General features: G+C 45.6%; 1 protein-coding gene across 2 annotated transcripts in view; it reads left to right on the forward strand.

The window, feature by feature from the left end:
* Positions 1-13,529, forward strand: part of LOC103170973 (centromere protein P) — a 267,419-nt gene that overhangs the window by 27,277 nt on the left and 226,613 nt on the right. For both annotated transcript variants that reach the window (XM_039910098.1, XM_029049913.2), the window contains exon 6: positions 12,182-12,278. In XM_039910098.1, coding sequence (XP_039766032.1) covers positions 12,182-12,278 — 97 coding nt within the window. The remainder of the gene's footprint in view (positions 1-12,181; positions 12,279-13,529) is intronic.

Genomic DNA, 13,529 nt, shown 5'->3' on the forward strand with positions numbered 1-13,529 from the left:
TTTTATGATATTTTAAATTGTGTCACTACTATGTGCCAGGTACCGTACTAAGCCCTGGGGTGGATACAAGGTTAATTAATGGTATTTATTGAGCGCTTACTATATGGAGAGCACTGTACTAAGCACTTGGGAGAGTACAATACGACAGAATTAGCAGACAAGTTCCCTGCCCATGACAGCTTTACATGGGGCTCACAGTCTTCATCCCCACTTTACAGATGAGGTCACCAAGGCACAGGGAAATTAAGTGACTTGCCCAAGGTCACACGCCAGATGAGTGGAAGAGCTGGGATTAGAACCCTTCTCAATCAATTGGAAAGACCCCGGGCTTAGGAGTTAGAGGTCATGGGTTCTAATCTCGGCTCCGCCACCTGTCAGCTGTGTGACTTTGGGCAAGTCACTTCACCTCTCCGTGCCTCAGTTACCTCATCTGTAAAATGGAGATGAAGACTGTGAGACTCAAGTGGGACAACCTGATTATCCTGTATCTACCCCAGCGCTTGGAACAGTGCTCGGCACATAGTAAGCGCTTAACAAATACCATCATTATTATTATTATTATTTATTGAGCACTTACTGTGTGCAGAGCACTGTACTAAACACTTGGGAGAGTACACTACAACAGACACATTCCCTGCCCACAAAGAGTTTGCAGTTTAGAGGGGGACACAGATATTAACAGAGAGAAATTATAGAAGTACTCGGGGCTAGGAGTTGTGGGGTGAATAAAGGGAGGAAGTCAGGGTGATGCAGAAGGGAGCGGAAGAAAAAGAAATGAGGGTTTAGTCAGGGAAGGCCTCTTGGAGGAGATGGGCCTTTTAATAAGGTTTGAAGAGAGGGAGAGTCACTGTCGGGTATGAAGAGGGAGAGCATTCCAGGCTAGAAGAAGGATGTGGGGGGCGAGAGACAAAGATTTAGGTACAGTGATTAAGTTGACATTAGAAGAGCGAAGTGTGCGGGTTGGGTTGTAGTAGGAGAGTAGCGAGGTGAGGTAGGAAGCAGGGAGAAGCAGCATGGCGTAGTGGATAGAGCATGAGCCTAGGAGTCAGAAGATCATGAGTTCTAATCCCGGCTCCGCCACTTGTCTATGTGACCTTGGGCAAGTCACTTCACTTCTCTGCTCAGTTACCTCATCTGTAAAATGGGGATTAAGAGCGCAAGCTCCATGTGAGACAGGGACTGCATCCAACCTGATTGCCTTGTATCTACCCCAGCGCTTAGAAACAGTACTTTGCACACAGTAAGCACTTAACAAGTACCATAATTATTATTATGTGCTTTGAAGCCGCTGGTGAGGAGTTTCTGTTGGACGTGAAGGTGGATGAGCAACCACTGGAGGTCCTTCAGGAGTAGGGAAACATTGAATGTTTCTGGAGAAAAGTGTTTTGATAAGGTGTGAAGGGATGTGGTTGGAAGTACAGGTGGAGGGGGTGGATTTTGAGGGACGGCAGGTGAGCTCTTCTTGAGATACTGCTGGGAAAGATGGGAGAGTTGAAGGAGGGGCAGGCGGAGGGAGGGATGGGAGATTTTGGGGAGGTAACTCTTGATACTTTATTGAGAAAATTGAAACTAGATGGCCCGGTCATTGGGAGTGAGAGATGGGGGAACGGGGCAGGGGACGACAGCATTTGAGGAGGGAGTTAAACATCTGGAACAACTGGGAAGGGCAATAGGTATGGGTGTCAATAAGGATGGAGAAATCATTTTGCCGGACAGAAGAGAGGGCAGAGTTAAAGCCCATAAGGATAAATTGGAGCTGGAAGAGCCCCGGCCTGATACCCAGTTTTCCGCCAGCAGCGCTCTGCGGCTCGTGGGCAAGAGCAAAGGAAGCTGACTGTGGAGGTGAGCCAGGGCTGTGGGTTAGTGGTATGAGATCGATGAAGGGATGGGGAGCCGGTGAGTTGAGTTGAGTAGGCCATGCCGCTTCCTTGCAAGCTTCCACCCATTCGATTTTTCAGTCAACCCACGCGTGCAGAGAACTGTAGTAACGTGGAAGCGGCAGACCAGCAGGTAGATGGATAGAAACCTTAACAACGATCACGGAAGAACCGTTAGCGAGGTTACGGATTATGGCAGAAGATGGGACCTTCCGGAGAAAATATATATATATCCACTGCGAATCAGAAACGACTCGATGGCACTTAGTAATGATAATAATAAGAGAACAATACAGTGGAGTTGGTAAACACAACCCCTTCCCTCAAGACACTTAGCATCTGCTGGGGGAGACTAATGTTCAGAAAAATTAAAGCTAGAAGCAGCAGCAGAGTATAAGAGCAGAGAAGAGGTAAGTGTTGTGAAGCTGTGGTGGGATGAGTCTCAAAGTGTTTAGGGAGCACCTACTCAAGTAAGTACTTAACCAAGATAAGTGACGCAGAAGGGAGGGTGAATCAGGGAAATGAGGCCTGAATCAGGGAATACCTCTTGGAGGAGCTGTGATTTTTGAAAGGCTTTGAAGATGGGAAGCATCTTCAGGCTCGGGAAGCCGTGGAATTATTTTGCGGAGGATCAGAGGGGCACGCACTGAGGCATCCCCCTTGGGGGGAGATATGAAACCCTAAGGGTAAGCTCGTCGTGGGCAGGGAATGTGTCTGTTTACTGTTATATTGCACTCTTCCAAGCGCTTAGCCCACAGTAAACGCTCAATAAATATGATTGAATGAAGGGAAGAGCAGGAGCTCTTCTGTCCCATAATTGCCCTGCATTTTTCTCTTCTTTAGTCTAAGTGGTCAAGGTTTCCTCCCTTGTACTCTGCTTTCACACAGTGAGGGCTCTCTCTCCTCATAATAATAATTAAAATAATTATGGCATTTAAGTGCCTACTACGGGCCGAGCACTGTACTAAGCACTGGGGTAGATAGAAGTTAATCTGGTTGGACACAGTCCCCGTTCCGTATAGGACTTTCAGCCTACTTAGACGAAAGGACGGATATCGATTCCCCATGTTACAGATGAGGAAACTGAGGTCCAGAGAAGTGAAGTGACTTGCCCAAGTTCACCCAGCAGGCAAGTGGCCCAGCTGGGATTAGAACCCAGGTCCTCTGACTCTCAGACCCATACTCTATCCACTAGGCCAAGCTGCTGCAGTATTTTACTGAATCTATGAAAATTTTAGTGAGATTGCCTCTGAATTTCAAAGACCCTAGGACTTTGTTTACTTTTAGGAATAACAGACTATCTTTCTCCATTTCCTTTCTTATTCTCCCTATGTGCCTTTTTTTTTCATTATTGAGAAAGAAATGTTTGTGTATCTTTTAGTTTCCATGCTAAGTTGAAATCTGAGAATACACCAGTGCCAGCATTTTGTGAAACAACCCATCTGGATTATATTAATGCATGGAATTAGCTTGGAAAAAAGTATACACAAAGACGTCTTTCTTACCACAGCTGTAAAGGTCATTAGTTGTTTTTTATGTCTGTCTAGGTGGAGAATCCAGTGTACTATGTAAAATAAGCCTTTTATTTTCTGAAAAATAGAGAATATGCTTATTTGGTGAGGGGTTGTCATCTATACGCTTTTGTTTGGGTTTTTTTTTGCAAGCCGTACACAAGTGAAATGGGGGAAAAAACCAGTGGGATCTTTTAGAAGTGGCACTTGAGTGAAGGCTTCTGCTCATTCTTGGATCAACTTAGCCGTCACATGTTGAATAATGTCATCTGTTTATTGTGTTAAATGGAGGTTTAAAAATGGGGCGTTATTTTGATATTTGGTTCTCTGTGCAAACAAAGCCAGGGATCTGGTTATAACACTTGGAAAAAATCATTTCTCTTGTGAAATGAACAAAATGTAATGGAAGCTACCTTTTTAAAGGATAGCCTCTGTTTTGGAACACTAAGAAAATTGCAGGAGATAGGCTTGTTTCTGGCCTGCCTACATTTTCACATAATTGCTTGTGCTGCACTTTTGAATACAAATTTGCAACCAACTTCAGTCTGAAGTTGAGTGCTCCAAAGTAACATAGAAATTGCAGTGAGACGGGAGTAAGTGGTTTATTTCCCCAAAAGTTTTTGCCATCTTAAATTTGCCCATAATCCAAAGAGGATGTTAGTTTTCTAAAAAAATTTTACCTTTTGCTAGACTCTTTCCTCAAAAAAGTACAGCTTAAGATCTGCCTATTCCTTTTAACCTTTTAGAATCTGTATTTTCCCAAGGTCTTAATACGGTGCTTGGCACACAGGCATTCGATAAATGCTTATTATTGCCTAAGTAATAGTTATATTTGTCTCAATTGAGTGACTTACAAATAGTTAGCAAAACTTGGGTTGGTAAAATCAGCACACTGGAAATCTGACGATGTCTTGAAACTGATAAAAAAGACTTTTTTAAAACATAGTTGTTTTTTCCTCATGGTTGTCATTCATTCAGTTGCATTCATTGAGTGCTTACTGTGTGCAGAGCACCATGCTAAGGGCTTGGAAAGTACAATTTGGCAACAGATAGAGACAATCCCTACCCAACAACGGGCTCACAGACTAGAAGGAGGGAGACAGACAACAAAACAAAACAAGTAGACAGGCATCATTAGTATAGATATAAATAGAATTAAAGATATATACACATCATTAATTCAATTAATTGAATAATAAATACGTACATATATACACAAGTGCTGTGGGGGGAGGGAGGTAGAGCAGAGGGAGGGAGTCGGGGCGGTGGGGAGGAGGAGCAGAGGAAAAGGGGGGCTCAGTCTGGGAAGGCCTCCTGGAGGAGTAGAGTTTTCAGTAGGGCTTTGAAGGGGGGAAGTGTGTTAGTTTGGCGGATGTGAGGAGGGAGGGCATTCCAGGTCAGAGGTAGGACGTGGGCCAGGGGTCGACGGGGGGGAACAGACGAGAACGGGCACAGTGAGGAGGTTAGCACCTGAAGTGTGTAGTGTACGGACTGGGCTGGAGAAGGAGAGAAGGGAGGTGAGGTGGGAGGGGGCAAGGGGATGGAGAGCAAGGTGATGGAATCGTGGCTTCCTTTCAGCTTTCAACCCCCTGTGAATACTTGTTTTTATGTGAACCGCTCTGTAAAACGAAATATTCAATTCAGATCTGTATGCATGCCAGACATTTTTTAGACCTTTTCATTCCTCTCTCTCCCAGTCTTAACTTGCAAAGACTGAAATGATGGTGATAGTTTGGGGCAAGCCATTAAGCCATATGAAAATTTGGATGAGGTTAATTAACTGGGATTTCATAATCTTGAATGATTTCTGATGGCAGCTAATAATAGTGGGTTTTGTTAAGCGCTTACACTGCGCCCAGCACTGTACTAAGCACTGGGGTAGATACAAGACAGGTCAGACACACAGTCCCTGTCCCACAAGGGGCTCACGGTCAAAGAGGGAAGGAGAACAGGTAGAGAACAGGTCTGGCAGATATGACGATGACCATTTAGGTACTCTGTGACTGTATGGTGAACCACAATGTCGTGATAGAGACCAACTCATGAACGTTCCCTCAATCCCATTATCCGCCCAGGCCACGAATTGTGCCAATAAGCGGGAGAAAATATGTTCCCATTCTGGTGATACTATTGACATTTGAAGATCCAGTTCACTTGCTAGGAGTTAAGGAGTAAGGGGATCTCTTCACCCACTCATGTGCAAGATTCAGGTGAATAGTAAATCCTTGAAGCTGACTTCTCCATTCCATTCTATTTTGAGTATTATTAATAAGCTCAACCCAAGACCGAAATTTCTATAATTTTTTTTTTCTGCTAAGACAAAGCATATAAAATATTTATCGGCCACACTGACGGCAGACTGCCCAACAGAAGCGAGGTAGTCTAGTGCGTAGAGCATGGGCCTGGGTGTCCGTAGGACCTGGGTTCAAATTCCAACTCTGACACTTGCCTGCTGAGTGATTTGGGGTGAGTCACTTCATTTCTGTCTGCCTCAGTTACCTCATCTGTAAAATGGGGATTAAGACTGTGAGCCCCATGTGGGGCAGGGACTCTGTCCAACCCGATTACCTTAAATCCACTCCAATGTTTAGTACAATGCCTGACACACAGCGCTTAGCAAATACCCTTAAAAAAAAAACCCAGTTCTTTGGTATCCTGGTCTCCATGCTTCAGGCCATATGATGGCATCATCCATTGAAAATGATGTATGAGCCTTAGTCTTGTCACATCAGGTATGTTCTAAGGCGCTTTGAGGGGAAGGGGTCAAGGTGTGAGCCAACTGCAGATTGTGTACAGGACATACTGAGGAAATTTCTGATTAACAAGCAAAAGTCCTTGGAGTGGTCATGGCGGCGGGTTAGTTGAAAGAATAATAATTATGGCATTTAAGTGCTTACTGTGTGCCAGGCACTGTTCTAAGCGCTGGGGTGGATACAAGCAAATCCGGCTGGACATGGTCCCCCATCCCACATGGGGCTCACAGTCTCAGTCCCCATTTTACAGATGAGGCCTCTGAGGCTCAGAGAAGTGAAGTGACTTGCCCATGGTCACACAGCAGACAAGCGGCAGAGTCGGGATTAGAACCCGTGACCTTCTGACTCCCAGGCCCTTGTTCTATCCACTGTGCCATGCAGCTTTTCGAAGGTTAGGTGTTGAAGTTCCCCCTAGAGCGCTGGTATACACACAGTCTGCAGACATTTGCAAGAATTCTTGTTACCCCCTATTTTAGCGTCATTGACGATGTTGGTGAAGGCTCTTCACTTAACTGAATCTGAATGAGAACTCTGACCACCTCATCTCTCACATCTTCCAAGGCCAGGATTGGTAAATTTCTGCCAGGGATGTGGATGTGTGGCAGGGAAATATGAAAACATATGCATTTTCTTCCCAATCAGTCTTCTAACCCCTGCGTGGCTCACAGTGGACGTGACACCAAAACACTACGTAAATCAACCCCGAGACGGGAGCCCAGAGATGGTTAGTTTTCAGAGGGCTTATATAAACCCCTTTGTCCCTTTTCAGCTTCATGTTACAGAGTGGATGTCAGCACATCATGAACTAATTGTTTTGGGGAAGAAATGGTCAACGTCTTTCTCAAAGCTTTGCCTGAGGCTCAATCTGATGATTACTTTGGCTTTTTTTCTCCTTCAGCAGACTGCTTTGAATCTCTCTCCCCCCCACCCCCCCAGTTTCTTTGCCGTTTTGGTCATCTACTCTGCAACGTAGACACCGCCCCGTATGACTTTGGTTCACTTTTCGGCCTGTGGTTCAGGCTTTTACCCTTCATCGTACAATCACATTTCTCTTTTGTAATTCTCCATTAAAAGAAGATAGCTAAATACTTCACCTAATTATTCCTAAAACATAAAGTAAATAGTCATTCATTTGTGCAATCGTATTTATTGAGCGCTTCCTGTGTGCAGAGCACCGTTCTAAGCGCTTGGAAAGTACAATTCAGCAACAAATAGAGACAGTCCCCACCCACCAACGGGCTCACAGTCTAGAAGGGGGGAGACAGACAACAAAACAAGTAAACAGGCATCAATAGCATCAATATAAATATATAGAATTATAGATATATAGGGTACCAACGTTCAGGAAGGTAAGCCAGGTTAGGAAAGACTAAGTCCTCACATCTTCTAGACTTTAAGCTCGTTGTGGGCAGGGAATTTGTTGTATTGTGCTCTCCCAAGCGTTTAGTACAGTGCTCTGCACACAGAAAGCACTCCATAAATATGACATTGAATGCCCAGAGCTCTACGCTACCAATGTGATCTAGAGCTAGGGCTCAGGCATAATATTTGTTTCTCTTATTTGGCATCCTAAGGTGGTATCAGCAATAACAAGCTGTTGTTTGGCATATTCACCGAGTAGGAATGGGACACCGTTATTTACTTTCCCAAACCCATTTGGTACGATCCTTTTAGTCCCTATTTTGCACGCACTGTCAACATACATTTAGAAATCCCTCCTATCCAGACCCTTCAGTTCCTTAGAAGATATTTTGCTTTGTGAATGTTTTTGACTAGCCAAATCTTCATGGGACGATCCCAAGAAGCTTGAAAAAAATATTATGGGGAAAGTATTATCCTTGGCATGCCACCAGTGGGGCAGTAATACATATATCCTCATTGGATATATTGATCTGAAGCAGCGTGGCTCAGTGGAAAGAGCCTGGGCTTGGGAGTCAGAGGTCATGGGTTCTACATAGTAGGCGCTCAATAAATACTATTGAATGAATGAATGAATAATCCCAGCTCTGCCACTTGTCAGCTGTGTGACTTTGGGCAAGTCACTTAACTTCTCTGTGCCTCAGTTACCTCATCTGTAAAATGGGGATTAAGACTGTGAGCCCTACGAGGGACAACCTGATTACCTTGTATCTACCCCAGTGCTTAGAACAGTGCTTGGCACATAGTAAGCACTTAAATACCATAATTATTATTATTATTATTATTATTACTGTACATTTGGGAGAGTACAGCCCAACAGTATAACAGACATCTTCCCTGCCCACAACGAGAGTACAGTAGAGGGGGAGATGGACATTAATGTAAAGAAATAAAATACGGATCTGTTCATTAGTGCTGTGGGGCTGGAGGCAGGGGTCTCACCCCCAATGATCTGGCCACCTATTTCATCACAAAAATCAACACAATCAGGTCTGAGCTCCCCAAAGTCACCCCTCCGCCTCTCCCCTCCCCCCCACCAACCCTCTCCCCTACTTTTCCATCCTTCCCTGCAGTATCCTCAGAGGAGATCTCCTCTCTCCTCGCAAATGCCACCCCCTCCACCTGCGCCTCGGACCCCATTCCCTCTCACCCTATTAAAACCATCGCCCCTGCCCTCCTCCCTTCCTTAACTTCTATTTTTAACCACTCAATCTCCAGTGACTTCAAACATGCCCACGTCTCCCCCATCCTAAAAAAACCCGCTCTTGACCCCACTTCCCCCTCCAGTTATCGCCCTATCTCCCTACTACCCTTCCTTTCCAAAATCCTAGAACAAGTCGTCTACAATCGCTGCTTAGAATTCCTTAACTCCCATTCTCTCCTGGACCCCCTCCAATCTGGCTTCCGTCCCCTCCACTCTACCGAGACAGCTCTCTCTAAGGTCACCCGTGACCTCCTTCTTGCCAAATCCAATGGCTCCTACTCCATTCTAATCCTCCTTGACCTCTCTGCCGCCTTTGACACTGTCAACCATCCCCTCCTCCTCCATACCTTATCTCACCTTGGCTTCAGGGATTCCGTCCTCCCCCGGTTCTCCTCTTATCTCTCTGGCCGGTCATTCTCGGTCTCCTTCGCGGGCTCCTCCTCCCCCTCCCATCCTTTAACTGTTGGAGTTCCTCAAGGGTCAGTTCTTGGCCCTCTTCTGTTCTCCATTTACACTCACTCCCTAGGTGAACTCATTCGCTCTCACGGCTTTGTCTACCATCTCTACGCAGATGACACGCAGATCTACATCTCCGCCCCTGTCCTCTCCCCCTCCCTTCAGGCTCGCATCTCCTCCTGCCTCCGGGACGTCTCCACCTGGATGTCGGCCCGCCACCTAAAACTCAACATGAGCAAGACTGAGCTCCTCATCTTCCCTCCCAAGCCTGGTCCTCTCCCAGACTTCCCTATCACCGTTGATGGCACGACCATCCTTCCCGTCTCTCGGGCCCGCAATCTCGGTGTCATCCTTGACTCGTCTCTCTCGTTCACCCCACACATCCTATCCGTTACCGAGACCTGCCGGTTTCACCTTTACAATATCGCCAAGATCCGCCCTTTCCTCTCCACCCAAACGGCTACCTTACTGCTACGGGCTCTCGTTATTTCCCGGCTAGACTACTGTGTCAGCCTTCTCTCTGATCTCCCTTCCTCCTCTCTTGCCCCGCTCCAGTCTATTCTTCACTCCGCTGCCCGGCTCATCTTCCTGCAGAAACGATCTGGGCATGTCACTCCCCTTCTTAAACACCTCCAGTGGTTGCCTATCAACCTCCGCTCCAAACAAAAACTCCTCACTCTAGGCTTCGAGGCTCTACATCACCTTGCCCCTTCCTACCTCTCCTCCCTTCTCTCTTTCCACCGCCCACCCCGCACGCTCCGCTCCTCCGCCGCCCACCTCCTCACCGTCCCTCGGTCTCGCCTATCCCGCCGTCGACCCCTGGGCCACGTCCTCCCGCGGTCCTGGAACGCCCTCCCTCCTCACCTCCGCCAAACTGATTCTCTTCCCCTCTTCAAAACCCTACTTAAAACTCACCTCCTCCAAGAGGCCTTCCCAGACTGAGCTCCCCTTCTCCCTCTACTCCCTCTACCGCCCCACCTTCACCTCTCCGCAGCTTAACCCTCTTTTCCCCCCATTTCCCTCTGCTCCTCCCCCTCTCCCTTCCCATCCCCTCAGCACTGTACTTGTCTGCTCAACTGTATATATTTTCATTACCCTATTTATTTTGTTAATGAATTGTACATCGCCTTGATTCTATTTAGTTGCCGTTGTTTTTACGAGATGTTCTTCCCCTTGACTCTATTTATTGCCATCGTTCTCGTCTGTCCATCTCCCCTGATTAGACCATAAGCCTGTCAAACGGCAGGGACTGTATCTGTTGCCGACTTGTTCATTCCAAGCGCTTAGTACAGTGCTCTGCACATAGTAAGTGCTCAATAAATACTATTGAATGAATGAATGAATAGAGAGGCAGTGTGGTGTAGTGGATAGAGCACGGGGCTGGGAGTCAGAAGGTCATGGGTTCTAATTCTTGCTCTGCCACTTGCCTGCTTTGTGACCTTGGGCAAGTCACTTTGCTTCTCTGGGCCTCAGTTATCTCATCTGTAAAATGAGGATTGAGACTGTGAGCCTCATGTGGGACAGGGACCGTATCCAACCCCATTTGCTTGTAACCGCCCCGGCGCTTAGTACAGTGTTTGCACATAGTAAGCGCTTAACAAATACCATCATTATTATTACTATTACTATTAATACAGGGAGCGAGTCAGGGCGACACAGGAGTGGAAGAAAAAGAAATGAGGGCTTAGTCAAGGAAGGCCTCTTGGAGGAGATATGCCTTCAATAAGGTTTTGAAAGGGGTAGAGAATAATTGTTTGTCATTCAAAAAGGGACGGTGTTAGGTCAGAGGCAGGATATGGGTGAGAGGTCGGCAGTGAGATGGACAAGATCGAGGTACAGTGAGAAGGCATTAGGGAATCGATATGTGTGGGCTGGGTTGCAGAAGGAGAGTAGGGAGGTGAGGTAGTGGGGTACGAGGTGATTGAATGCTTTGATGGCAGTGGTAAGGGCATGTTAAATTTGAGATGACGGCACGACATCCAAGTAGAGATGTCTTGAAGGCAGGGGAAGATGTGAGACTGCACAGAAGGAGAGGTCAGGTCTGGAGATGGAGATTTGGGAATCATCCGCATAGAGGTGATAGTTGAAGTCATGGGAGCGAATGAGTTCTCCAAGGGAGTGGGTGTAGATGGAGAATAGAAGGGGACCCAGAACTGAACCTTGATGGACCCCCACAGTTAGGAGGTGGGAGGCAGAGGAGGAACTCTCGAAAGAGACTGAGAACGAGGGGCCAGAGAGACAGGAGGAGAACCAGGAGAGGACTGTGTCAGTAAAGCTGAGGTTGGATGTTGTGGTCGACAGTATTGAAGGCAGCTGAGAGGGAGAAGAGGATTGGGTTAGGGTAGAGATCATCTGTGACCTTTGAGAGGGCGGTTTCTGTGGAGTGAAGGGGATGAAAGTCAGATTGGAGGGGGTCAAGTAAAAAACTGGAGGAGAGAAACTCGAGACCCTTTGTTGGGTACGGATTGTCTCTATTTGTTGCCGAATTATACTTTCCAAGTGCTTAGTACAGTGCTCTGCACACAGTAAGCGCTCAAATACGATTGAATGAGACAGCGGGTATAGGCAACTTGTTCAAGGAGTTTGGAGGGGAATGGTAGGAGGGAGATGGTGTGATTTTTCAGTCTTGCAGAATTTTCAGTCCCACAGTTTTCAATCCAGCAGAACCTCAAGGGTACATGGCAAAGGGCAAAGAGTCTCTCACGTGTGAAAGGTTATTTAGCATAAACTCTACTTTGCATTATTATTGAGAAATAATTATTTATGTTTTTGTGTACATATCTGTAAATTATTTTAATGTCTATCTCTCCCTTTGGACTGTAAGCTCTTTGTGGACAGGGATTGTGTCTACCAACTCTACTGTATCGTACTCTCCCACACACTTAGTGCTGTGGACCCATTAAGTGCTCCCAAAAAGACCATTTATTGATTGATTTAACTGGGTATCTTTTGTTCCTTCAGGGCAGAAGAGAAAGGGGACCTTTTCCAGTTTTTCAGAAGCCTTAACGTTTTTGCCGAGTTGTATGTACAACGGGAGACTATCCTCAAGCACTTCAAGGTAAGATCTGAAAAGGCAACATGCCTTTTCTTAATTTAAATAAAAAAGGAGGCTGCCTTTCCTTTCAATTCCAGTGGGTTAGGATGTCTGGCTAGCTGGCAAAGCAGTCAGATAATATTTCTGAAGGTCTTTATATCGTCAAAATTGTTTCTCATCAGTCTTTTCAAAACAGTTTATTTAGGGGGGAGAAACTTTCCATATGTTTTCATTTTTTAAGTTAAAGGGCTTCATTTCTATAGAATGTGATAATATATAGGAACGTAACTGTCCTGGATGCATTTTCTGGTTTAAGAACTGGCCGCCGTCATTTTTTTTCCAAACTAAGCCAATTTGAATTGATTTCCTTTCATCTCATGTTCCATCTGATAGATTTAAAAGAAAAGAAATCGCTGTGCTGAGAGTTGATAGAAAGTAACCAGTCACCTGACTGCATGGGGTTCCCACTGCCTAAAGAGGTTTACTGTTACCTGGCCACCCGCCTTCTCCTAGCTCATGTTTCCCAGGACTCACCTGCTCATCTCTTTTGCCCCTGCTTAGTAAAATACCCTGAAATGTATCTGGAATCTGAATGTGGGGAAAGGCAATTCAGAATAAATGTTCTTCAATTTCATCTTATGGGTATTTTGTGAATCTTGCAAATGTCCTTTGATCAAAGCCCTGGATTTCTCCTACATCTCTAGTCAGTACTTTTTTCAGTCTGGTTTTAACTTCTCTGAGGTCTGTGATCAAGAATCATCTTTTGTTTACTTTGAATAGTGCACTATTTTTAGAAACCTGTGAAAGGTACTTAAGTATTATTTCTCCCTTTTTGGCTCTGGAATTATGAAGAAGAAAAACGTACCACTTGAAAAAATATATTAACATTGTTTTCAGTTCTCTAAAAGGACACAAGTTCTCATAGTAGAAGGAATTGAGGAGTGATTGGACAGCATTATTTTAGACTGTGAGCTCGTCATTGGGTAGGGATCATCTCTAACTGTTGCCGACTTGTACATTCCAAGCGCTTAGTACAGTGCTCTGCACATAGTAAGTGCTCAATAAATACTATTGAATGAATGAATATTTAGTGGGCTTGAAAGGCATCTGATGGGTGCCTTCTGCATAGTGGTGGCATTGGAAAAGATGTCAGGGGTGAACATGAAGGCACAGGACTTCATGTATTGGGTCATGGTTTCTCTTGTTTTGTCGTTGATCTGTTCTGTTCTGTCGGATTTGATTTGGGCCAAGTCCCTCATGCCTCTGTTCCAAAGT

This window comes from Ornithorhynchus anatinus, chromosome X1, assembly GCF_004115215.2.
Source record: "Ornithorhynchus anatinus isolate Pmale09 chromosome X1, mOrnAna1.pri.v4, whole genome shotgun sequence".
NCBI classification, from domain to species: Eukaryota; Metazoa; Chordata; class Mammalia; order Monotremata; family Ornithorhynchidae; genus Ornithorhynchus; species Ornithorhynchus anatinus.